A 22,544-nucleotide genomic window follows, 5' to 3' on the forward strand; every position below is an offset into this window, starting at 1 on the left:
ACTACCAGGAGGGACACAGCCCTGTGCAGCTCACACTCCACATCCAAGAGCTGACAGGCTTGGGCGATTAGGTTCTCACGTCCTCTGCTAAGTCCTCTCTGCTGTCTGAGCTGTTAGAGCTGCTGTCTGCAAACAGAACTCTGGGACTGCAACAGCTAAAAGCTGACACGAATATGTAGCTTCAAATAATCTCTTGCTTCCAGGAGCTCTGGGCTTTAAGAAGAATGCCACCCAGACCACCACAGCTGTCCTCACAGCAAGCCAGGTGCCAGCAGAAAGGGCATGGATGGCTGCAGCTCCAGGTCTCCTCATCCTCAGCTCTGCTTTCTTCCCAGATCCATCCACCTCAGCAAGGCCTGTCTGCATAAAAAGTCTTCTCCCCCCTCTACGAAGCAGGAGAAACTTTAGAAACTCCACCTCTCTGCAGCGGGAAGGATTTCACAGCCTAAATCGCACCCTGTGGTGTGGTCCAACTCCTTGTAACAGTGCCCGTGTATTTTCCAGCCCCATGTTTATTCCCTGAACCCAAACTCCTATAGCAGGCACCAGAGTCAGAAGACCTGTGTCCCTAGGAACGCCCTGCTGAAGGCCATCTGTGACAGAGGGCAGACAGCAGGGCAGGAGATGCAGCAAGGGACAGCTCACCAGATGTGACAAAACTCCAGCACCCACAGCCACAAGCCCTGGACATCACATCCCTCTCTGCACGGTCCCAGGGAAGACCCTCCCCAGCGGAAGACAAGCAGGCTTCCTACAACTTAGAGCAGCCCAGGGGCAGCCACTTGCATCTGACTCAACCACACTGGACCGGGAGGGAGACAAGGTAAGACCTTGCTTGTGAGTGAGCACAGCACAGCCTCCCCACAGGGAAGTGTTGTGCTCTTAAGTATTACACAGCAGGGAATGCAATTGCTTTACTTAACTAAGGAGCCATATATTTATTTGCATTGTAATCACAAGCTTCTGTGTATTGAAGTAGCACTGTATCTAATTGCCTGTGCTGCTTTTCTCAGTCATCTCTGAAATGCTGTTTTATTGCTTATGGCAAGGCATGCCGAGCTATGCACTTGGTTATTACTGCCACTGAACTGCACCACATTTTTATGCACTGAGTTGTTTATATTTCACTTCTCACTGGTTAATTAGTTGTAATAAAGTAGAACCTTGTTTGCTGTGTTGGTGGAGCCATCAGAGAAGGACGTGGTGGCAAGCAGGACTTTCTTGCCCGTGCGCTGCAGGCTTTCTGCAAGGTTTTCTAAAACCTTGTTTAATTAAATGTGAAATGCACAACGGCTGTGTATTGCCATGGGAGAAAATGTGTGTGCAAAGGCAGCAGTCCCAAACCTGCAGGCACCAAGCGCATCTCACAAGCTGAAGGTGGAGATTTCTATATTTACTAGTTTGACATTTTAACAGGGCTGAATGCAGAGAATGTCATTCACCAGTGAAGCTCTCTGACTGATTGAGGAGGTGCAACTTTCTGAGATCAGCAGGACCCATACTGGGGGATTCTGGAAAGGTGGAGGAACTCTAGCCAAAACAGCCATGAAGACTGGAAGAAGGGTCTGAGAAAGTGTGCTGCTGGGCAATGCAATGCCCAATGGGATAGACCAGAAAGAGTGGCAAAAGGGATTCAGTGAGTGCAAGCTGCAGCACAAGCACAAAAGCTGTGGCTTTATTTCTTTGAATTGGGAAACGGAGAAATAATGGAGGATGACTACGAATTCCACAGTGCCTCGGTCCATTTGTCAGCTTTGTGACTCATGACCCATGCTCACTGAGCAACACAAGTGCAGCAGGCAGCTCCCCATTGCATGGAAAGACTGTGCTGGTCTTGGCCCAGCCATCCTTTGGACAGGAAGTCAAAGTACCAAGGAGCTTGAACACAGCTCATTTGATTCCTGGAGAACATGGTTTCCCAGATTTTGGTTGCATCTCTGAAGTTTTCCAGCTGCCCTTTTGCCTTTGAGTATATACAGTATGTGACTTGTACCCTGTGCGTTCAGCTTCACAGAATACTTATGTACTATCCAAGTCCATATGTTCAGAGCACAAGATCATGGCCACCTCATGCAGAGTGCAGTCAGATTGCATTGGCTCCAAATCCTCAGCCTGCCACTTCTCCCAGTTCATGCCCCAGTACCTTAAAATAATTGCACTTCCGGTGATTGCAGCATCATTCACTGACCACTCATAGCTTCATTCTGAAATCACTGTCTCCCAGGGAGCCACAGATCAAGCAGCACTCCCTTGCAGCACAGAGACTTGCAGACATCCAAGAGCTAACAGAGTAGCTCACGGGACTCGTGGAACCTGCATGGAGGTGAGCTTCGCAGGCTATCGGGACATCAGCAGACAGAAGCAGCCTGCCTTGGACACCTCTTCCTTTTTAATACCTTTTAACTGTCCCTGTTAAAACAAAGCCACTGCTTCTTGCTTGGGCTGTTGGTAAAGCAAACCACGGTTTTGCTGCTTGGGAGCCTGCTAAGCACTACAGATGCAACGAATTAGGGATGCCTGCCGTGAGCCTACATGCTGCGTAGCTTCCCAGCACCACTAACACTCTTGGCCACGCTCCAGACAGTGCTCTGAGCCAATGGCTCAGCCAGAAGCCTGCACAGTCAGGAGGTGACTCCAATGCCCCTCTTGGCCATCCTGTCCCTGTCATACCTCCTTCTAAGAGAAGGCCATGCTCCTCTGCTCTTCCACAGCCCTGTCCTGCATGTGGCATCTCTCCTGTCTTGGGGTAGAAGACGTGTAGGCAAGGCCATAAGATTCACAATGACTATCAACCCTTGGACAGCTACGATACAGCTCCCTGAGTGATTTGTGGTCTATGCTCCTCTTGCAGGAATGCCATGGGAAGCAGCCTACCTCATCCCAGTGACCAGCCCACAGACAGCAGGGCACTGTGGAGTCTTAGGCACTTGCAGAGGCTCCTCAGTGAGGACCAAAGCTCAGTGCTCTGCCCTCCCTTACTAATGGCATACTCCTTTGGATGCAAAGCTGCATCCTGCTGGCCAGAACAAGCCACGCTGCAAGGACTCCCAGGGCAACCCAGGCTTCCCATGGCTGCAGGCTGCCATGCCTGCCCTGCCCAGCTACCTCAGCAAACTCTGCCTGCTGCAGCTCAAATAACAAATGGAACACTCCCAAAGGTCATCACCCTCCCTAAGAGATCCTTTAGCCTTTTCCTTCACCTGAGCACATCTGGGGCAGACACTGGCTCTAATCACAGACTTTCTGTATTTGCAATAGGGAAAGAAGCCCAGAGCAAGAAAGCGAAGACACAGTCAGCCATGAGAGCAGCTGCAGCTTTTTACAGTGATGAGTTACACAGGGAAGAGTGGAACTCAGACCAAGGATGACTGGGAAATGGCATACGTAAGCCAGCACAGAGATAGCATTATGGCAGCTTAGCACTCACCCGAGCTGCTCGTCCGGCTCATCAGCGCTCAGCGTTCCCGAGGAGCCCAGGAAGCCATGCAGGAGCACCTTGCTGAGGGCCTGGCTCCGTGCCGGTGGCCCAGGGGAGCCCCCCTCCCCAGAATCCACACTGCTGGGGCTGGGCACACTGCCGTCCCGCGGCTGCAGCCTCGCTGCCTCCTCGCCTGTGCCAAGCTCCGTGTCGACGCCGTTGGCCAGCACTGGCTCTTCACAGTTACTTGTGGCATGCACCTCCTTTTCCCACTCGCCCATCGAGGCCGCCAGATGTTGGTCCCCAAGGCACTCCTCCTCGGCTGCTGGGCTGGGCTCAGCGTCATCCAGGGGGCTGGGTCTCCCGCTGGCAGGCTCTGCAGGCTGGCCGAGCTCGTCCCCATCGCTGCGGGCTTGCACAGCAGGCTGCAAGCCTGAGGAATGCAGCTCGCTACAGGCTGCCACAGACAGTGGGACGTGTCCACTCTCACTCATATTCCACTTGTTCTCCCAGTGCTTGCAGGCACTCCCTGCGGTCAGCTCAGGCGCGGCACTACCTACAATAGAAAAGACACCACGTCACCAGAGCCCCAGGGATGGAGCAGCGCTGGCTTGGCTGTGGCAGCTCAGTGGGGTGGCAGCCAATGCCACAGCTGTGTAGCAGGAGTGGGAAGGAAAATATACACCCTCCAAGAAAAAAGCAGAGAGGGCTCATATCTGGATTTGCTGCTTGTAAGGACAAGTGCTTGCCACCCAGCACTGAGACTGGAGAAGAAAATCTGCCCTTGGGGTCCTGGGCCACCAAGGACCTAGGCATCCCCTGTTCCTCTCTGCCCTCAGAGCTGCACACACCCCAGCCCTAAACACAGGCTGGGGGCAGGAACTGCTTCTCCTGTGCTGGTTGCCAGAGTGCTGCTCCCTGGCATTGCCCACTCGGCCCTGTGTGTTGGCACTGGGGAAAGAGGATAAAGGTGTGGGGTTTTTTTTAACACTTTTAAGCAGCTGTGATGTGCCAACCTGTGTATTTCTCCCTGCTGACTCACATCTCTAAGCAGCTTCTTCTCTGCCAGAGTAACACTTTTCCTGGTACACAAATGCTGAAGAATTTACCAGCTACAGCTCTGGCAAAAGTGTCCCTACTGAGCATGCCATGAGACTCTATCTTCAGGGCAAGGGAAGGACACTACACTGCACAAGTGACTTTTCAATTAAAGGGGTCCTTATTGGCACACATGCCCATTGATTGCAAAGTCTTGCAAGCAGCATCCTCAGCCATGGGCAGCAGCCCTACACTGCTGTGCAAGCACTGTGAGCCCTACAGCTGAAATCCAGAGATCACAGTGCCAGCAGAAATTCTCTCTTTGGGAAGTCAGTGTTTCTGTATGGCATTCAGGCTGAGGCACAACAGCCAATCTAAAACAGGGCAATTTAAAACAGTCTGCCTTCACCTGAGAAGGAAGCATACCCAATTGATCACAGCAAGCAGATGGGAATCCTGGCTTCTTCCCTTGGTTCTGGTCCCACCTCATGTCACAGGCAGATCTTAACTCCCTGCCTCAGCTTCTTCTCTGCAAACCACTGATAACAGCACCTCTGAGAAGTTGTGAGGGTGAATTCCCAGATACTGGGAATGGGCTCTGCATGCTCTGATTTGCTGAGCTGCAGCTCTCATTAGCAGTAAAATCATTGCTTGGTCAGTGCAGGGCCCGACTAGTTCATGGTACTGAGATGTGCCTCTGCTCTCACTACCGCTCAGAAGGTCTACGGAGGCCATGGCAATGTCAGTGGCCCATCCTCTGCCACTGGTTCCTCTGTGCCTGGGCAAGGAACAAGCGAGAGGAGAGGTTTGGACCCAGACTCACTGGGCATGGGCAGAGCTGTGCGGATATGTGCTGAGCTAAGAGGGACAGATCCCACCGGAAACCCTATGACCCCTTCTGACTCTGCCTAGGGCAAAGCCCAGCCAAGATGGAGCACCCAAGTGCTCTTGAACTTGCTCTTGTCTGGTTCACAGCTGCTGAGAGATGAGGTGGGCTAAGGTTAGATCTCACTGTGGGGCGGATCTGGGGAAAAATTCTCCTTCAGTTGCTCATCCCGTGGATGTGGGATGGGGCAGACGCCATGCTGGCAGGTTTACCTCTTCTCCGCGTGCATCCGTGTGCATTCCCCGCTGTCACAGAGCTCACAGCATCCCAACACTGATCAAACTAGGTGCAGCCAGGCACTTGAACAGATACACGACCCTGCAAGCAATAACAGACCAAAGAGTGAAACAGAGAGGAGAACCCCACCAACCTCGTGATTCCTCGTGAGTCCTCGTGATCAACTGCTTTGGAGTCGGCACAGCCGACACGTGACACCCACGACACGTGATACCTCGTTGAGTCCTCGTGATCAACTGCTTTGGAGTCGGCACAGCCGGAGCTACAGTGGCTGATTGAGGTACAGGGTGGGTTTTCGGGAGGTTCCAGTCTCTCGGGAACCGAGTGAGAGCAGCTAGTCCCGGCAGACCCCGGCAGCTCTCTCTCGCGAGAGGCTGACGTGGCGTAGGCGTTGCCAGGGAAACGGCGGGGGATTTAAAACGATCAGAACCCGGAAGTACCGCTCAGTCCTCGTGATCAACTGCTTTGGAGTCGGCACAGCCGGAGCTGCAGTGGCTGATTGAGGTACAGGGTGGGTTTTCGGGAGGTTCCAGTCTCTCGGGAACCGAGTGAGAGCAGGCAGTCCCAACGGCTGTTCTCGCGAGAGGTTAACGAAGCGTTAACGAGGCGCAGGTGTTAATGAGGTAGGTGTTAACGAGGCATAGGCGTTGCCAGGGTTTCAGCGCCCTCGCCCACACTCCTCAGCTGATTAGGGCTGAAGGGGTATATCCCTGAAGGGCTCAGGGAGGGCCGCGAAGTATCACATTACAATTCATATCTATATATATATTATTATAAACCATTATTTATTTATTTACTCTCAATTTTTTTTTGTTTCTTTGTTTTTATTTTTTTCTGTCATGGTCTCTACAAGACAGAGGGCTTGCCTTAAGAAGGCTGTGGCGACCCAGACAGAAGGTCTGCCTAGAAGTGTGGCTACACAGGTCTCTGGTTGCAAGGAGTGTCAGAGCCTGCTACTACTAGATAAGGGTGCTAAGCAGTTCTCCTGTGCAAGGTGTGAGCAGGTGGAAGATCTGCTTAACATGGTGGTTGAATTGAAGGAGGAGGTTGAGAGACTGAGAGCCATCAGGGACTGTGAGAGGGAGATTGACTGGTGGAGTAACTCCCTAGAGTGCCAGAGAGAAAGGTACCAGGGAGATCCCCCACAGTTTCTGGTGGACTCCCTGACCTGTCCCTGTAGGGCAGAAGGGGGATATCTGAGGGATAGGGAGGGCTGGCAGAGAGTCCCTACACGGTGCCGTGGGCGATCTCCCCCTCTGCCTCCCCAGTGCCCCCAGATACCCCTAAGCAATAGATTTGCAGCATTGGAAGTTGAAGAGGTGATAAGGGGTGAAGTGCAGGAAGATTCCCGCAGGAGGTCACCAATGGCAAGGCAGTCACCTCCGTGCATTGAGACTGCTGCTACTAAGAAAGAAAGGAAGGTGATCGTAGTGGGTGGCTCCCTTCTAAAGGGAACTGAGGGCCCCATTTGCAGACCAGACCCAAACCGCAGGGAAGTGTGCTGTCTCCCTGGGGTTCGAATCAGGGACATTACTAGAAGACTCCCGGACTTGATACGCCCCACCGACTACTACCCATTACTAGTAGTTCAGGCAGACTGCAATGAAATATCTCAGAGAAGTCTGCGAACTATGAAAAGAGATTTTAGGGGATTAGGGCGATTAGTTCAAGGGGTGGGAGCACAAGTGGTGTTTGCTTCCATACCTTCTGGGGCGGTGAAGGACACAGAATGGGCTAGGAAAACACAAGTGATGAATAACTGGCTGAGAGGTTGGTGTAGAGATAGACACTTTGGGTTTTTTGACCATGGGACAGTTTACTCGGCTCCTGGCCTGTTATCTGTTGATGGGACACACCTATCCCAAAGGGGGAAACGAATCCTAGCACAGGAGCTAGCTGGACTCATTGAGAGAGCTTTAAACTAGCTGTGACGGGGGAAGGGGATAAAACAGGGCTCTCCAGTAAAGAGCCTAAGGAGGCTGTGCTGGAAAAAGGGGTGAGGCAGATATCTCAGCTGAAGTGCATCTATACCAATGCACGCAGCATGGGCAATAAACAAGAAGAGCTTGAAGCCATTGTGAGGCAGGCTAACTATGACCTTGTAGCTATTACAGAAACATGGTGGGACCTCTCCCATGACTGGAATACTGGGATTGATGGCTACAAGCTCTTCAGAAGGGATAGACAGGGAAGAAAGGGTGGTGGCATAGCTCTCTATATCAAAGAGTGTTTTGATGTTGAAGAACTAGTGGTTGGAAATGACAAAGTAGAGTGTCTATGGATAAGGATCAGGGGGATAGTCCTTAGGAGTGACATCGTGGTGGGGGTCTGTTACAGACCACCTAGTCAGGATGAAGAAATAGATGAGATGTTCTATAAACAACTCGTAGATGTTGCACGATGGCCAGCACTCGTTCTCATGGGGGACTTCAACTTCCCTGATATATGCTGGAAATACAATACTGCGCAGAGGAAGCAGTCCTTGAGATTTCTAGAATGTGTGGATGATTGCTTCCTGACTCAGCTGGTGCAAGAGCCTACCAGGGGAGATGCCTTGCTTGACCTACTTTTCACTAACAGGGAAGGACTAGTAGGGGATGTGAAGGTTGGAGATTGTCTTGGCCAGAGTGACCATGAAATGGTGGAGTTTGCTATTCTGGGTGCCGTCAAGAGGGTGACTAGCAAAACTATTACCTTGGACTTCCAGAGGGCAGACTTTGACCTGTTCAGGACACTTGTTGCAAGGGTCCCTTGGGACTTGCTCCTGAAGGGTAAAGGGGTCCAGGAAGCCTGGATGCTCTTCAAGATGGAAATCTTAAAGGCACAGGAGCAGGCAGTCCCGGAGTCCTGTAAGTCAAGCCGGAGGAGCAAAAGACCAGTGTGGATGAACCGGGATCTTTTGTTGAGACTCCGAGAGAAAAGGAGAGTCTATGTCCTCTGGAAGATGGGTCAGGCTACTTGGGGTGACTACAGAGAACTGGCCAAGATCTGCAGGCAGAAAATTAGAAATGCTAAAGCCCAGCTTGAAATTAGGCTGGCTACTGCTGTAAAGGAGAACAGGAAACCCTTTTACAAATATATTAACAGCAGGAGAAAAACTAAGGAAAATTTCCCTCCTTTACTCAACGAGGCAGGCAATATAACCACAGATGATAAGGAAAAGGCTGAGGTTCTCAATGCCTTCTTCACATCTGTCTTTAATAGACAGGACAGTTATCCAAATGGTACTTGCCCTGACCTGGAACTCCGGGACGGGGTGCATAATGCACCCCCTGTGATTCAAGCAGAGACGGTCAGAGATCTTCTCCTCCATCTGAACTGCCACAAGTCCATGGGGCCAGATGGGATCCACCCAAGGGTGCTGAGGGAGCTAGCAGAGGTGATTGCCGAGCCACTTTCTGCCATCTATCAGCATTCCTGGTTATCTGGAGAGGTCCCACAAGATTGGAGGCTTGCCGATGTGACTCCCATCTTCAAGAAAGGCCGTAAGGAAGACCCGGGGAACTACAGGCCTGTCAGCCTGACCTTGGTATCAGGGAAAGTTATGGAACAGATGATATTGAGGGAGATCACACGACACGTGCATGGCAATAAAGGGATCAGACCCAGCCAGCACGGGTTCACCAGGGGCAGGTCGTGCTTGTCCAACCTCATCTCCTTCTATGACTGGGTGACCAGACAGGTAGATGAGGGAAAGGCTGTTGATGTAGTCTACCTGGACTTCAGCAAGGCCTTTGACACGGTCTCCCACAGTATTCTCCTAAGGAAACTGGCAGCCCGTGGTGTGGACAGGTTCACTCTTCTCTGGGTGGAGAACTGGCTGGAGGGCCGTGCCCAGAGGGTAGTGGTTAATGGAGTTAAGTCCAGCTGGCGTCCTGTAACGAGTGGTGTCCCCCAAGGGTCAGTTTTGGGGCCCATCTTGTTTAATATCTTTATTGATGACCTAGACGAGGGAATTGAGTGTACCCTCAGTAAGTTTGCAGATGACACAAAGCTGGGAGGATGTGTCAAACTGCCTGAGGGTAGGGAGGCCCTTCAGAGGGATTTGGATAGGCTGAACAGCTGGGCTGAGCAAAATGGGATGAGGTTCAATAAGACCAAGTGCCGGGTCCTGCACTTTGGCCACAATAACCCCATGCAATGCTATAGGCTTGGGGCAGAATGGCTTGAAGAATGTAGAGAGGAAAAGGACCTGGGGGTGTTGGTTGATGCTCGGCTCAACATGAGCCGGCAGTGTGCCCAGGTGGCTAAGAAGGCCAACAGCATCCTGGCCTGTATTAGAAATAGTGTAGCCAGCAGGAGCAGGGAGGTGATCATCCCCCTGTACTCAGCTCTGGTACGGCCGCATCTCGAGTACTGTGTTCAGTTTTGGGCCCCTCACTACAAGAAGGACATTGAGGCCCTGGAGCGTGTTCAGAGAAGGGCAACAAAACTGGTGAGGGGCCTGGAGCACAAGTCTTATGAGGAGCGGCTGAGGGAGCTGGGATTGTTTAGTCTGGAGAAGAGGAGGCTCAGAGGAGACCTTATTGCACTCTACCACTTCCTGAAGGGGGGTTGTGGTGAGGAGGGGGTAGGCCTCTTCTCCCTTATAAGTAATGACAGGACGAGAGGGAATGGCCACAAGTTGCGCCAGGGAAGATTTAGATTAGACCTCAGGAAGCATTTCTTTTCTGAAAGAGTGGTCAGGCACTGGAATGGCCTGCCTAGGGAGGTGGTTGAGGCACCATCCCTAGTGCTGTTCAAGAAGCGTTTAGATGAGGTGCTAAAGGACTTAATTTAGTAGTTGGGTAGAGATAGTGATAGGAGGATGGTTGGACTAGATGATCTTATAGGTCCTTTCCAACCTTATGAACTTATGAACTTATGAACTTATGAACCTGCTGCACTGCCGCTGCTCCATTCCAGGCGGCTTCCCAGCTCCATCCCATGGCCAAACTGCCCATTCTTTGCAGAACACTGCTAATGCTCTTCCCTCTGCACACACTGGACTTCCCTGGCTTTCAGACATGGCAGTCCCACAGCTGAGTGCAGCAGGAAACCTTAGGGAGGTCTTCTGACTTCTTTCTTTCTCCAGCCTTCCTTCCTGTACATTGGCATCAGAGCCAAGCCAATGCGATATCTTCCAGCAATTTACCTGCTAAAACTATCAAGACTCTCCTGAGCGTGGCTGCACTGTAATTTGGAGTAATGCTGAAAACGTAACATGAGATGATTGTTGACACCTTCCCATAGGGAAGGCGTAATACGACAGCCAGTATTCAAATCTTTGGAGAAACCTTTCCAGCAAAGCTCTGCTGGTCTTTTTCTTGAAGTGAGACGAATAGTGTAGATTTAAGTCTACATTTTTACAACCAGCCAAGGAGTTCAGGCCAGAATTTCCCATCTCCCTTCTCCCACTCCAATAACTTCAGCAGGAACTAGATACCACTGAAGCTAAATTCCAGTCCAATAACGAAAGCTTGGTACAGCGATACGCAACCAGAAAACAAGAAGTTAATGTGGTTAGGAGACAGGGCTAAGAAGAAAGGTTGGCAACCCTTAGTAAATGTGAAGTCTCATTCTTCCCTCCCAGCTTTAATCCAATTCCTAATATCAATAAATCAATATTTCTGTTATTATGCATAAGCTACTGCATCATGCTTACTCTGCTTTGCCCTCTGTGAAGTCTAAGTGAGACGCTTGTGCTCTGGAAGAAGGGCTCATCAGTCAGTAGTTAAACCCTGAGCTGCACTCCTCCTTGGCACTGGGGAAGCCAGGGTTGGATGCATGCTCAGCCAGGAAGGCATCAGCTCCCAGCTTTGTGACATCTGAATTCTCACCACTGGATCTTCACATGACTGTGAGCCTTGGCCTTTCTGCAGACTCAGGCATCCCCTCAAGTGACTGGTACTCTCCTTGGCCCCATGGGTACAGTGGGCATCCCAAGCATGTCCACTGCTTCTGGTCTCCAGAAAACATAATGCAAGTTAGCATGCAAAAGAAAAAAAAAGCTAGCAAGAGAATGAGCTGGTATATGCCCTGCCTGCAACTACTCACTGCGATGGCTATGGTGGCTCTGCTGAGACATGGACAGCTGGTAAGCTGCAGGTCCATGATTTGGATCAGCCCAGTTCTGTAAGGCCCACATAAGCAGAACAGCATGGATTTGTGGTTAGAAAGAGGCTGTGATTCCTGCAGGAAAGGCTAGGGCACAGCCACGGACTTGCAGGTTCTGCCCTTCAGTCCTGCCTGGCTCCTGGACCATGAGCAGATCAGGGCAGAGCTGGCTGGTGAAGGATAGCAGAAATGCCCCATCCCTGCTGCTGGTGGGCCTTTAAAGGCTTGCATGAGTGCATGAGTGCATGAGTGAGGAGTGTGAAGCAATTGCATGCTGCTGGTCTTGAGGCACTCACTCACAGCCATCTGGAGTCTCTGGCCTATGTGGGGTACCTGGACCAGCAAAACCAGGCTGGCACCCATGGCAGGAAAGCACTGGTCCCAAAGAAGCTGGGCAAAGCTGAAGCAAAGTTTGCTCTGATTCTGTGAGAGGTTGGAAACCACACAGCAGCTCTTTCAGGGACTGGCTCTGGAATTCTCCCAGCTTTTGTTGAAGCTGAATGGCTGGTGGAAAGTGATTTATTTTAAATTTTCTTTCCTGCATTAGGAACTGGAAAGGCTCCCACTTCAGTTTGTGTAACTGCTTGGCTGCTGCAACAAGGAACACTTGGAGAAGAATCCTGCTGCTTGTTGGAGCTTCCCCTTGAGCTGAGCTGGGTTGCTCCCTGCTGCAGCCTCACTTTGCCCCTGTGCACAATCAGCTTCATTTTGGAGATGTCTTTCTTGCACTATGGTGTCCAAAAGAAGATATGGTGACCAGGTGTGGTCTCACAAGCCCTGAACAGAGAGGAAGACTCTTCCCTCAGTCTACTGGCTGCACCTTGGCTAACACAACCCCAGGCAAACTTGGTCTTTGGTGACACAAAAGCACACAGCTGACATGGTGGTTTTCAGCAGATCAGCAAGCAGTCAGACCCCAGACCACACCAGGGCCCTGTGTTCCTCCAGCAATCTGCAGTCCTCTGCTAAATTTCTCAAGGTTTCCTCTGGGTTGTTCTTTCTGTACCCTTTTAACTCTTCTTGAGGATTTTGCTGCTGGCCAGCTGGCTCCAAGCCTTGCTGTGAGCCAAGGCACAGGCACAGGGCAGGAGAGAGCTGGGACATGGCTGTAGCCACTGGCACAAGAGAGCTGAGAGCAGACAATGCCTATAGGGTCCCACAAAAGAGAAGATACTTCACATGACTTTCTTACTTCTAGGTGGCAAAGAGCCTCCATGATCTCTGTCACTCAGACTGAGAGGAAGTTCTTCCTGACCACAGTCTCAGTGTCTACTCTGTAACCCAGCTGGTTTAACTTAGTGCCTTTGAACAAAACTCACTGAAGGAGTTTCTGACAGCCTGAAAAGCCCCAGCATGTTTTTACCAGTGTCCTATCTTCAACTCAGAACCACAGAATGGTTAGGAATGGAAGGAACTTCCAGGTCCATCTGCTCCAGCTGCTGCTCGGGGCAGGTGCCCAGAACCGTGCCCTGGTGGCTTCTGAAGATCTCCAAGGAGACCTCACAATCTCCCTGGGCAATCTGTGCCAACGCTCCATCATCTGCAATGTACAGAAGAGTTTCCTGCTGTTCAGATAGAATCTCTTGTATTGCAGTTTGTGCACACTGCCCCTTGTCCTGGCCCTGGGCACTGCTGAATGTAGCATGGCTCCTTACTCTTTGCAGCCTCCCTTCATTGACAAGATCCACCCCCTGAGCCTCCTCTTCTCCAGGCTGAGTAATCCCAGGGCCTGAAAAGACTCAAAAACAACTTCTGCCTCGGAGTGCTGCCGAGGTTCCCCAAAGGCTGGGGAACAGTTCCTTCAATCTGTGAAAACCCCACAGGATGGGATGCACTCGGTGCAGCGTGAATGCAGCAAGGCCAACTGAGAACACTCCCAAGGAGCACCTCAGGGGCTCTGTCCTCTGAACTTCCCCATGTCACACCCTCATACTGCCAGGTTAGGAACCTGTAACTCCAACCTTTGGGCTCTTTCCATGTTATTTTCAGCTTCTGGGCCCAAGGCACCCTCCTCAGGCCTCATCTGCCGAGCATCGTGGAGTGCTCTGTAGTGCTCTGTGCCCTGGGATCCCGCCCCACCCCACTGTAAAGTGGCTGCAGATTTCCCAACACATTGCTTTCAGGGCGTCACCTTCCATCCTCGTTCTGAGTGAAAATTGGTTTTAGGCAGCAGCTTTCAGGGTGGGAAGAGGAACGGATCATAGAATGAAATACATCTTCCCTCTGCTATGCTTGTGCTTTGCTTTCTTCCCTTACAATACTGCTGACAATAAGAAACTTAAAGTTTTCATTGTGAAAATCCTCATTTCTTTCTCCCACAGGCTGAGTTTGTTTGTACGTGATTCTGAAGACCTCAGTCACATCAGCTCTTACCCCTTCATTCCCTGACTGTTATCCCAGCCTTCTTAGCTTGTTCTCAGGAGGCAGCTCCCCCACCCCTGCAGCACTTCGGTTCTCTTTCTCTGGATTTTCTGTATTATTTCTAATAAAATTCAGAGAGCAACAAAGCAGAGTAGTGAATTCCAGATAAGGGCATACCAAAGGCCTATACAGGAGCAAACTGATACCCTCACCTGGGCTGGAGGAAAACCTGGCTCAACAAGGAAAGGTGAGCACAGGCTGCTGCTAGTCTTACAGTTCACAGCCCCCTGGGTACCAACAGTACCACACATCATCAGTACACTATCCCAGAGGTTTCCATGCATCACTGTCAGTTTAAACTACAGGTCCTATATCCTTCAGTTCCAACACAGAAAAGAGGCCATGGATAAAACATATTCCACAGACTAAAATAAACCAGCTATATGCTAAAAAAAGAGCCTTTGGGTAATCAGAAATGACTGTGTGTGGAACATACTTCTTCTTGAAGCCAAATCCTGGAACTCTTTATTTTGAATTTTTATTAGAGCCTGCAGAGCAATTAGTACACATTCAGATCCAAATGACTCTTGCAAAACTTCATGTTGGGGAAACAACGGCAGTTTTTCGCTTACAGAAAACAATATAACTAAGTCTTTAAACCCTTAACAGCTTTTCTGTTTGCACTGTTTTGTAGTTATTTGAAGGGGAAATATAAAGGCATATGCTTATTTTTCCTGCATTTTCTCTGTACCCACAGCTTGGTTGCACACCGATCCTCCCTGCAGCCCCATGCATATGTGATGCAAACCTGTGTGTCTTTTCCAGAAGGTAAATGATGAACACAGACCTGAACATCCCTTCTCCAGGCAGCAAGCTGCATCTGCAGCATTCCTGCAGTATGCTCCTTTGCACTCCTTTTCAAACCTGCCAAGTACTGATGGGACTCACTGGCATCTTCCCATGGCTCTGAGAGAAGGAGGCCCCAGTACCTCCAAACCTGCATCATTCAAGATGGGAGTTCTCAGATGATGCTTCCAGCCATACCTTAACCCACTGTGTCTCAGAACGACAGAGTTCCTCAGCTCAGCTCAGCTAGAGCTTCATCCTCACCTCTGCCTATTCGCTCAGATACTCATTTTCTCTTGCTTTATAGTTCAGATGACTGTAACTTAGGCTTTTATCCTGGTTGTCTGTAGGTTTTATTACAAAATACGCTGTGAGGTATCCTCACTCAGGTTCTGTGCAGCACTGTAATTGAATGCACTAAATCCCAGCTTTCCCGATGGTCCTAGTTAACCTTCCATAAAAGTTTTCAAGAGTGGGAACTGATTTTCATAACCCATAAATGGAAACAGCCTTTTTAACCACCTTTTTTTTTCCCTTTACACTGATCTTCCTTCCCCACATTCTCCCAGCATCCAAAATAATAAAACAGGGCTGGCAGCTGACACCCAGTGAAAGAATTCCTTCCATCTCATCTATGCTGAACCAACACAATGGCTCATTGCACAGCCTTAGCAAGATTTCTAGGAGATACATCCACTGTGATGGAGCCTGGTTAAGGAGCAGCTCTGTGGAAAAAGACATGGGGTTCCTGGTGGATAAGCAGCTCAGTAAGTGTGAACTGCTGCAGCCAGTGGGATCCTCAGTTCCATCAGCAAGGGCATCATTGGCAGAGATAAGGAAGCCATTATTCTACTCAGCACCCGTCAGGACACATCTAGACGACTATGTTCAGTGTTGGTTCTTCTAATAAAAAAATATGTGGAGAGGCTGAAAAGGGTCCAAAGAATCACTATTATGATCAAAGGAGAGCCTGCCATTCGCAGAAAGGCTGAGAGAAACAGGTTTGTTCAGCCTGAAGAAAAGAAGGCTCAGGTAGATGGAGACTACCTTTCTACAAGGAGATACGTGGAAAATCATAGAATCATAAAGGTTGGAAAAGACCTCTAGGATCATCTAGTCCAGCTGTCAGACCATCTCCACCATGCCCACTAATATGTCCTTCATCACCACATCTCCACATTTCTTGAAAATCTCCAGGGTTGGTGATTCTACCACCCCCCTGGGCAGCCCATGCTACTGCATTACCACCACACTTTCAGAGAAGCTTTTTTTCTAACATCCAACCTGACCCTCCCCTGCTGTCACTTAATGCCAATACCCCTCATCCTGTCACTGTTATCTGGGAGAAGAGGTTGGTCCCCAACTCACCACAACTTCCTATCACAGGGTTGCAGAAAGTGATGAGGTCCCCATTCCCTCAGCTGTTCCCCATAGGAGCTGTGCTCCAGACCCTTACAGCTCTGTGCCTTTCTCTGCATGTGCTCCAGGGCCTCAATGTCTCAATTGTAGTGAGAGGCCTAACACCAAGCACTGCACTCTGGGTGCCCTGAGCTCACCAGTGCTGGGCGCAGAGGGATGATCACTCCCTGCTCCTGCTTTCTGACACAAGCCAGGATGCCACTGGCCTTCTTGGCCACCTGTGTACACTGCTGGTTCATGCAGCTTTCAGCCACTCTGCCTCAAGCCTGCAGCACTACCTGGGGTTGTTGTGACCAAATTGCAGGACCCAGCACTTGGTCTTGTTATAGCTCATCGCATTGGTCTCAGCCCATCGAGCAGCCTGTTCAGATCGCTCTGTAGGGCCCTCCTACACCCAGGCAGATCCATTTCCTCCCAACTTGGTGTCATCTGCAAACTGACTGAGAGTACACTCAATTACCTCATCCCAGTCAACAATAAAGAAATAAAGTAGGTCTGGCCCCAGTACTGTCTCATGGGAAACACCACCTGTGATCAGTTGCCAACTGGATGTAACTCTATTCACTACCACTCTCAGGGCACGGCCATCCAGCCAGTTCCTCACCCAATGAAAAACACATCTGTCCAAGCCGTGGGCTGACAGTTTCTGCATGAGAATACTGTGAGAAACAGAGTCAGAGACTTACACAGACTACATCCACAGCCTTTCCCTCGTCCACCAGGTGGGTCACCTGGTCATGGAAGGAGATTAAGCTGGTCAAGCAGCACCTGCTTTTCATGAACTCATGTTGGCAAAGCCAGATCTCCTTGTTCCACAGATGTCATGTGATCATACTCAAGATGAACTTCTTCCCAGCCTTCCCCAGTTCCCTAGATCCTCCCTCCAACCCATTTTTGTAGATAGGATTGTAGATAGATAGCAAGCCTCCAGTTGTCTAGGACCTCCCTGGTTGACCAGGACAAGTGATTGGCAATCACATTTGCCAGCTCAGATGGATCCCATCCTGCCCCACGGACTTGTGACAGTCCAGGTGGAGAAGCAGCTCACTAGCTGTTTCCTCCTGGATTGTATGGGGTTGATCATGCTCCTCATCCCTATCCCTGTCTTCTAGCTCAGGGGTCTGAGTACCCTGAAGATAACTGGCCTGACTATTGAAGACAGAAAAAGGCACTGAAAACCTCATCCTTGGTGATTATGTCCCCCACTACAACCAATAAAGGACAGATTCTCCTCTTGCTGTTAACATATTTGTAAAATCACTTTTAATTATCTTTCACAAATTTCTTGCTGGGTTTTTGCCTTTCTAATTTTCTCTCTGCATATCCTCACAATATCTTAGTACTCTTCCCGAGTTGCCTGTCCCTTCTTCCAAAGGTGCTAAGTTTTCTGAGCCTCAGCAAAGGCCCCCTCCTCAGCCAGGCCAGTCTTCTTCTCCATCCATTGCAATGGGGACGACCTGTTCCTGTGCCTATAATAATTCCTTCTTGAAGAATGTCCAGCCTTCCTGCACCCCTGGGTGCCTCTCCAAAGGACTCTCCCCCAAAGGACTCTCCCAGCCAACATCCTCAACTGCTCAAAGTCTGCCCTACAGAAGTCCAAGGCAGCAGTTTCATTGACCACTCTCCTGACTTCACCAAGAAATGAGAACTTAATTTCATGGTCACTCTGCCCAAGTCAGCTTTTGACCATGCCTCCTACCAGTCTTCCTCTGTAAACAGCATTATCTTCCTGCCCTGACAGGCTCTCTTACCAGTGGTGTCAGGACGTTACATTCCACATGCTCCAGGAACCTCCGAGACAAGGGGCGATGGGTACAAGCTGCACTGTGGGAGATTCTAGTTGGACATGAAGAATCTTTTACTGTGAGAACAATCAGTCACTGGAATAACGTCCCCAAGGATGTGGTGGATTTTCCAACACATGAAATTTATAGTGTTTGCTAGACAAAATGTTATACAACTTTGCCTAGGCCCTGCTCTTGCCATGGAAGCTTGGACCAGATGGCCTTTAAGGTTCCTTCAGACCTGGACTTTCCTATGATTTAGAAGACATTTTACACATTTACGACATCTCAAAAGGTATGCCCTGCCATTCTGGACCAGCTGTAGAAAAAAAGGAATGACCTTCACTCTCTTATGAGGAGGGTAAATAGGTTCTTTCAGCAGAGAAGAATACCTCTTGTTCTGCCTAGCAGAGATGCAGCCCTGGCTTCCAAAGGGCTCTGTGCTGTATCAGGAGCATTCTCTTCACACCAACACTGCTCAGCACTCTGCAGCCACAGCAACACACCACTTCAGCTCCCATATCCTGGAGAATCATGTCGAGACAACTGGTCCAAGACTCCTGGATGCCACTGAATTGCCACCATGTCAACTTGGTTGACCTGTATTTCTAGGTGGCCTCTAAACCAAGAGCATTGGTACCAAGGGATCCATAGCAAGGTAGCACATCTTAACTCCTGAAGATGTTTAGGCCCAGAAGACATGAATTCTATAAGAGATTGTTGGAAGAGGCCAGGAGCCTGCCCAGACAGGACTAAGCCCTCCAACTGACTCTTATTTTGCACTTATTTTGCTGCAGAACACAGACTTTTGAGATTTCCTGTCAGCAGGAGGGCTAGAATCTCATTGCTTAGCATTAAGGAAAGCAGGGCACAAAACGTGGCATTTCCATTGAAATCAGCAGCTCTGCTTGGGCACAAAGTTATCTGTCCAAAAGACTTGTGAGAAGAAATATGATCTAGTAGGAAAGGACCTTCATATCTCATCAGAGCCAACTCTGGACACTTGGGAGGCAAACCAAAAAGAGTGTGCCACCACAGGGGAACAGACAGGACAATGTACTAGGAAAACCATCTGCTCTGAGACTAGGAAATGGACTTCAGTCCTCTTTCTAATGAATATTCCACCTATAAGCTTGTGAGTTCTGCAGTAGGCCATGTGAGAATGGCCTACAGTTTTGAAAGGGAAGGTGTATCCCTTTCAAAACTGCAGGGAACACTTCTACAAAGGAAGTGTGGGTTAGGTAAATCCTCCTTTTTTGAAGAAAAATATAAGATCACTATATATTTTTGAAAAATCTCTATCAGCTGTCGAGCACCAAGGAAGGTCTGAGAGTTAGTTGATCATTCTTCGATACTGGAGCAGTCATGCTAGTGCTGATAGATGGCAAAGTTTCTGCAGGACAGATCTTTCTCCCTTCCTTCTCCTAGCATCTTTTACTCAGATAGAAAGATCAGGGTCTCACCCACATTTTGGTTACAGCATCCCACCTATCTAGTACTGCACTGCTTGTCTAGCTCAGTCTCCCAGGCTGCAGGTTGCACAGAGTCAATGAAATGATTGAAAAGATAATTACATATTTATTTCCAGTACTTATAGACTGGGACAGAGCCACTAAAAGATAAACTGCACTTCACTTCTCCATTAACAACATCAGTGTACGGAAATCCACAGGCCCTGATGGGATGCATCCATGTGTGCTGAGGGGAACTGGCAGAGGTGATTGCTTAACCACTATCATCTTTGAGAAGTCTTGGAGAATGGGAGAGATGCCTGAAGACTGGAGGATAGCCAGTGTCTCTGCAGTCTTCAAAGAGGGCACAAAGGAGGATATGGAGAACTACAGACCAGTCAGCCTTACCTCTGTCCCTGGAAAGGTAATGGAACAGTTTGTTCTGGATGCCATCTCCAGTCAGTTGAAAGAGAAGAGGGTTATCAGGAGTAGTCAGCATGGGTTCACCAGGGGACGGTTGTGCTCAACCAACCTGGTGGCCTTCTACGATGTCATTACTGGCTGGGTGGATGGGGGAGAGCAGTGGATATAGTCTACCTTGATTTCAGCAAGGCATTTGACACTGTCTCCCACAGCATCCTTATAACAAAGTTGAGGAGGTGTGGAATAGATGAGTGGACGGTGAGGTGGGTTGAGAACTGGCTGACTGACACAGCTCTGAGGGTTGTGATCAGTGGCACAGAGTCCAGTTGGAGGCCTGTACTTAGCGGTGTTCCTCAGGGGTTGGTGCTGGGCCCGGTCCTGTTCAGCATCTTCGTCAATGACCTTGATGAGGGGATAGAGTCCACCTTCAGCAAATTTGCTGATGATCAAAGCTGGGAGGAATGGCTGACATGCTGGAAGGCTGTGCTGCCATTCAGTGAGACCTGGACAGGCTGGAGAGTTGGGCAGAGAGGAAGCGGATGAAGTTTAACAAGAGCAAGAGTCTTGCACCTAGAGAGGAATAACACCTAGGGGGGAATAAGAGAGGACACCTCTCTTATGAGGAGAGGCTGAAAGACCTGGGTCTGCTCAGCCTTGAGAAAAGAAGACTCAGAGGGGATCAGACTCAGAATCCATGTCTATAAATATCTAAGGTGCAGGAGGCAAAGGGATGATGCTGGACTTTTCTCAGCAGTGTGCAGTGAGAGGTGAAATGTGCATGGGAAATGTGCGTGGAACTTCTTCACAGTGCAGTGATGGAGCACTGGCACAGGCTGCACAGAGAGGTGGTGGAGTCTCCTTCTCTGAAGATGTTCAAGACCTGCCTGGACACCTACCTTTGTAACCTGGGCTGGGGAGCTACTTTAGCAGGGGGATGGACTCTATGATCTCTAGAGGTCCCTTCCAACCCTTACAGTTTTGTGATTCTGTGATTAGGATGTGGTAAGTTATTATTATCATTAATGTGGCAACGCTAGTCAGAACTTGACACTCCCAGAAGTTGCTTGAACACATGGGGAAGTACATCAAGGGGGATTCATCTAACCCACATGTAGACATCCGTCATGGTTTTATGAGCTCAGCCACAAGCCCTTCTTCAAAGTCAGCAGAAAGACTGCATCTGATCTCTATGAGATGTCTGTGTTACGAGAAAATCACGCTCTGGTGTTCTCTGACTAGATCCACGCTGCCTGGAACAACAGCCTCACTGCTGCTGTTTATGTTGCACACAGCTGCTTTCATAAAACACAGCACTGCTTCCCACACTTAGCCTGCAAACACTTTCTCTATGCACAGCCTTCCTCAGGCAGGCTTCTGCGTTTGCAGGACAGACAACAAGTAAGGAATCCATGTTCCTTGAACCTGCAAGTCCTTCTTCCTCCCCATGGCCGATGGGGCATGATCCAGCTCGCACTGCTGGCTCTCCAAAGCATGGACTTCTTGAACAGAATGAAATGTTAAAGCTGACTTGCTCTGAAAAATGAGTCTGTTGCCCAGAAAACAGCACTGAGAACCTCATGGAGCCATTTTGTAGCTGCTGCGCAGAAGTTGAAATTGCCCTTAATGGACATGCTGAATAACCGTGCCAATAGGAGTGTGATTTTCCTGATGAAGGAGGACAGCTCTAACAGGCATGCTCCTACACTGATGTAAGGCAGCTTTATATAGACAGGGCCATTTCTTCTCCACAAGGGAATTACAAGAGCAAAAAGCACCATCAGGCTGATGTAACGTGCTGCTTGGGCTGTGCCTGCTTCTGGATGCAGGGGCTCTCCTGTACTCCCACTGCACAAGGCATCCTGCTCCAGATCTTGTAGGAAGGATACAGGACAGCTGCTATACCACACTGCAGCAGGTCATTTTGCCCCTGAGAGGGCAGAAGTTCTTGGAGCTTTTCTCTTGCTCCTCAGATATTGTTGTGTTTAGGCATCATCAGGGAACCAAAGAATTACATCTTCAGCTGAGGCACAGGGAGGCCAGAGGGGCCTGCCAGAAAGAAGCATGATGTAAAGACGAAATAAAGATTCAGGAGATGAATGCCATTTGGTATGGTTCATCAGATGACCCAACAGCACAGTGATACATGTGCACAGCCATTAGACTTGCTGTGGGAGCATACAGCCCAAGACAATGATGCATCTGAGATGGGGAAGCTCTGCTTTTTATAGCATGCAAAATTAAAGGGAAAGCATCACCAAGGCACACTCTTTACAGTTTGCTGTTATCTGGAGAGCAGTGGATATCCTGCCGTTCTGCTCATGCTTACAAAGACATCCAGGTGATTAAACACAGGTTGCTGCTACAGGATCATCCCCTCCATCTGCCAGCAGCTGCTATGAGTTTCTGGCCGCTCCTGTTCCCTCCTGTCTGATGGCAGTCATAGTAACACAACTGCATTCTAGGTGTTGCTATCACACTGTGATTTTGCTGTGATTTCACACATCCAGGTCTCCTGTGCCTCACCTGTGAGAGGCAGCTCTGCAGGGATGGAACAGGGGGCAGCAGTTTTAAACAGAAAAAAAAAA

General features: G+C 49.7%; 2 protein-coding genes across 3 annotated transcripts in view; both read right to left on the minus strand.

Annotated features, from left to right (window-relative positions):
• Positions 1-22,544, minus strand: part of LOC136047353 (histidine--tRNA ligase, cytoplasmic) — a 513,020-nt gene that overhangs the window by 227,499 nt on the left and 262,977 nt on the right. The window lies entirely within an intron of this gene.
• The window catches only part of PSD2 (pleckstrin and Sec7 domain containing 2), a 70,693-nt gene that overhangs the window by 42,958 nt on the left and 5,191 nt on the right, over positions 1-22,544 (minus strand). For both annotated transcript variants that reach the window (XM_065734394.1, XM_065734395.1), the window contains exons 2-3: positions 5,555-5,660; positions 3,428-3,974 (exon numbers count right to left, since the gene is read on the minus strand). In XM_065734394.1, coding sequence (XP_065590466.1) covers positions 3,428-3,912 — 485 coding nt within the window. In that variant the 5' untranslated portion in view covers positions 3,913-3,974; positions 5,555-5,660. The remainder of the gene's footprint in view (positions 1-3,427; positions 3,975-5,554; positions 5,661-22,544) is intronic.

Source organism: Cyrtonyx montezumae, unplaced genomic scaffold (assembly GCF_038088225.1).
Source record: "Cyrtonyx montezumae isolate F1298 unplaced genomic scaffold, pur_monq_1.0 scaffold_18, whole genome shotgun sequence".
Lineage (NCBI taxonomy): Eukaryota > Metazoa > Chordata > Aves > Galliformes > Odontophoridae > Cyrtonyx > Cyrtonyx montezumae.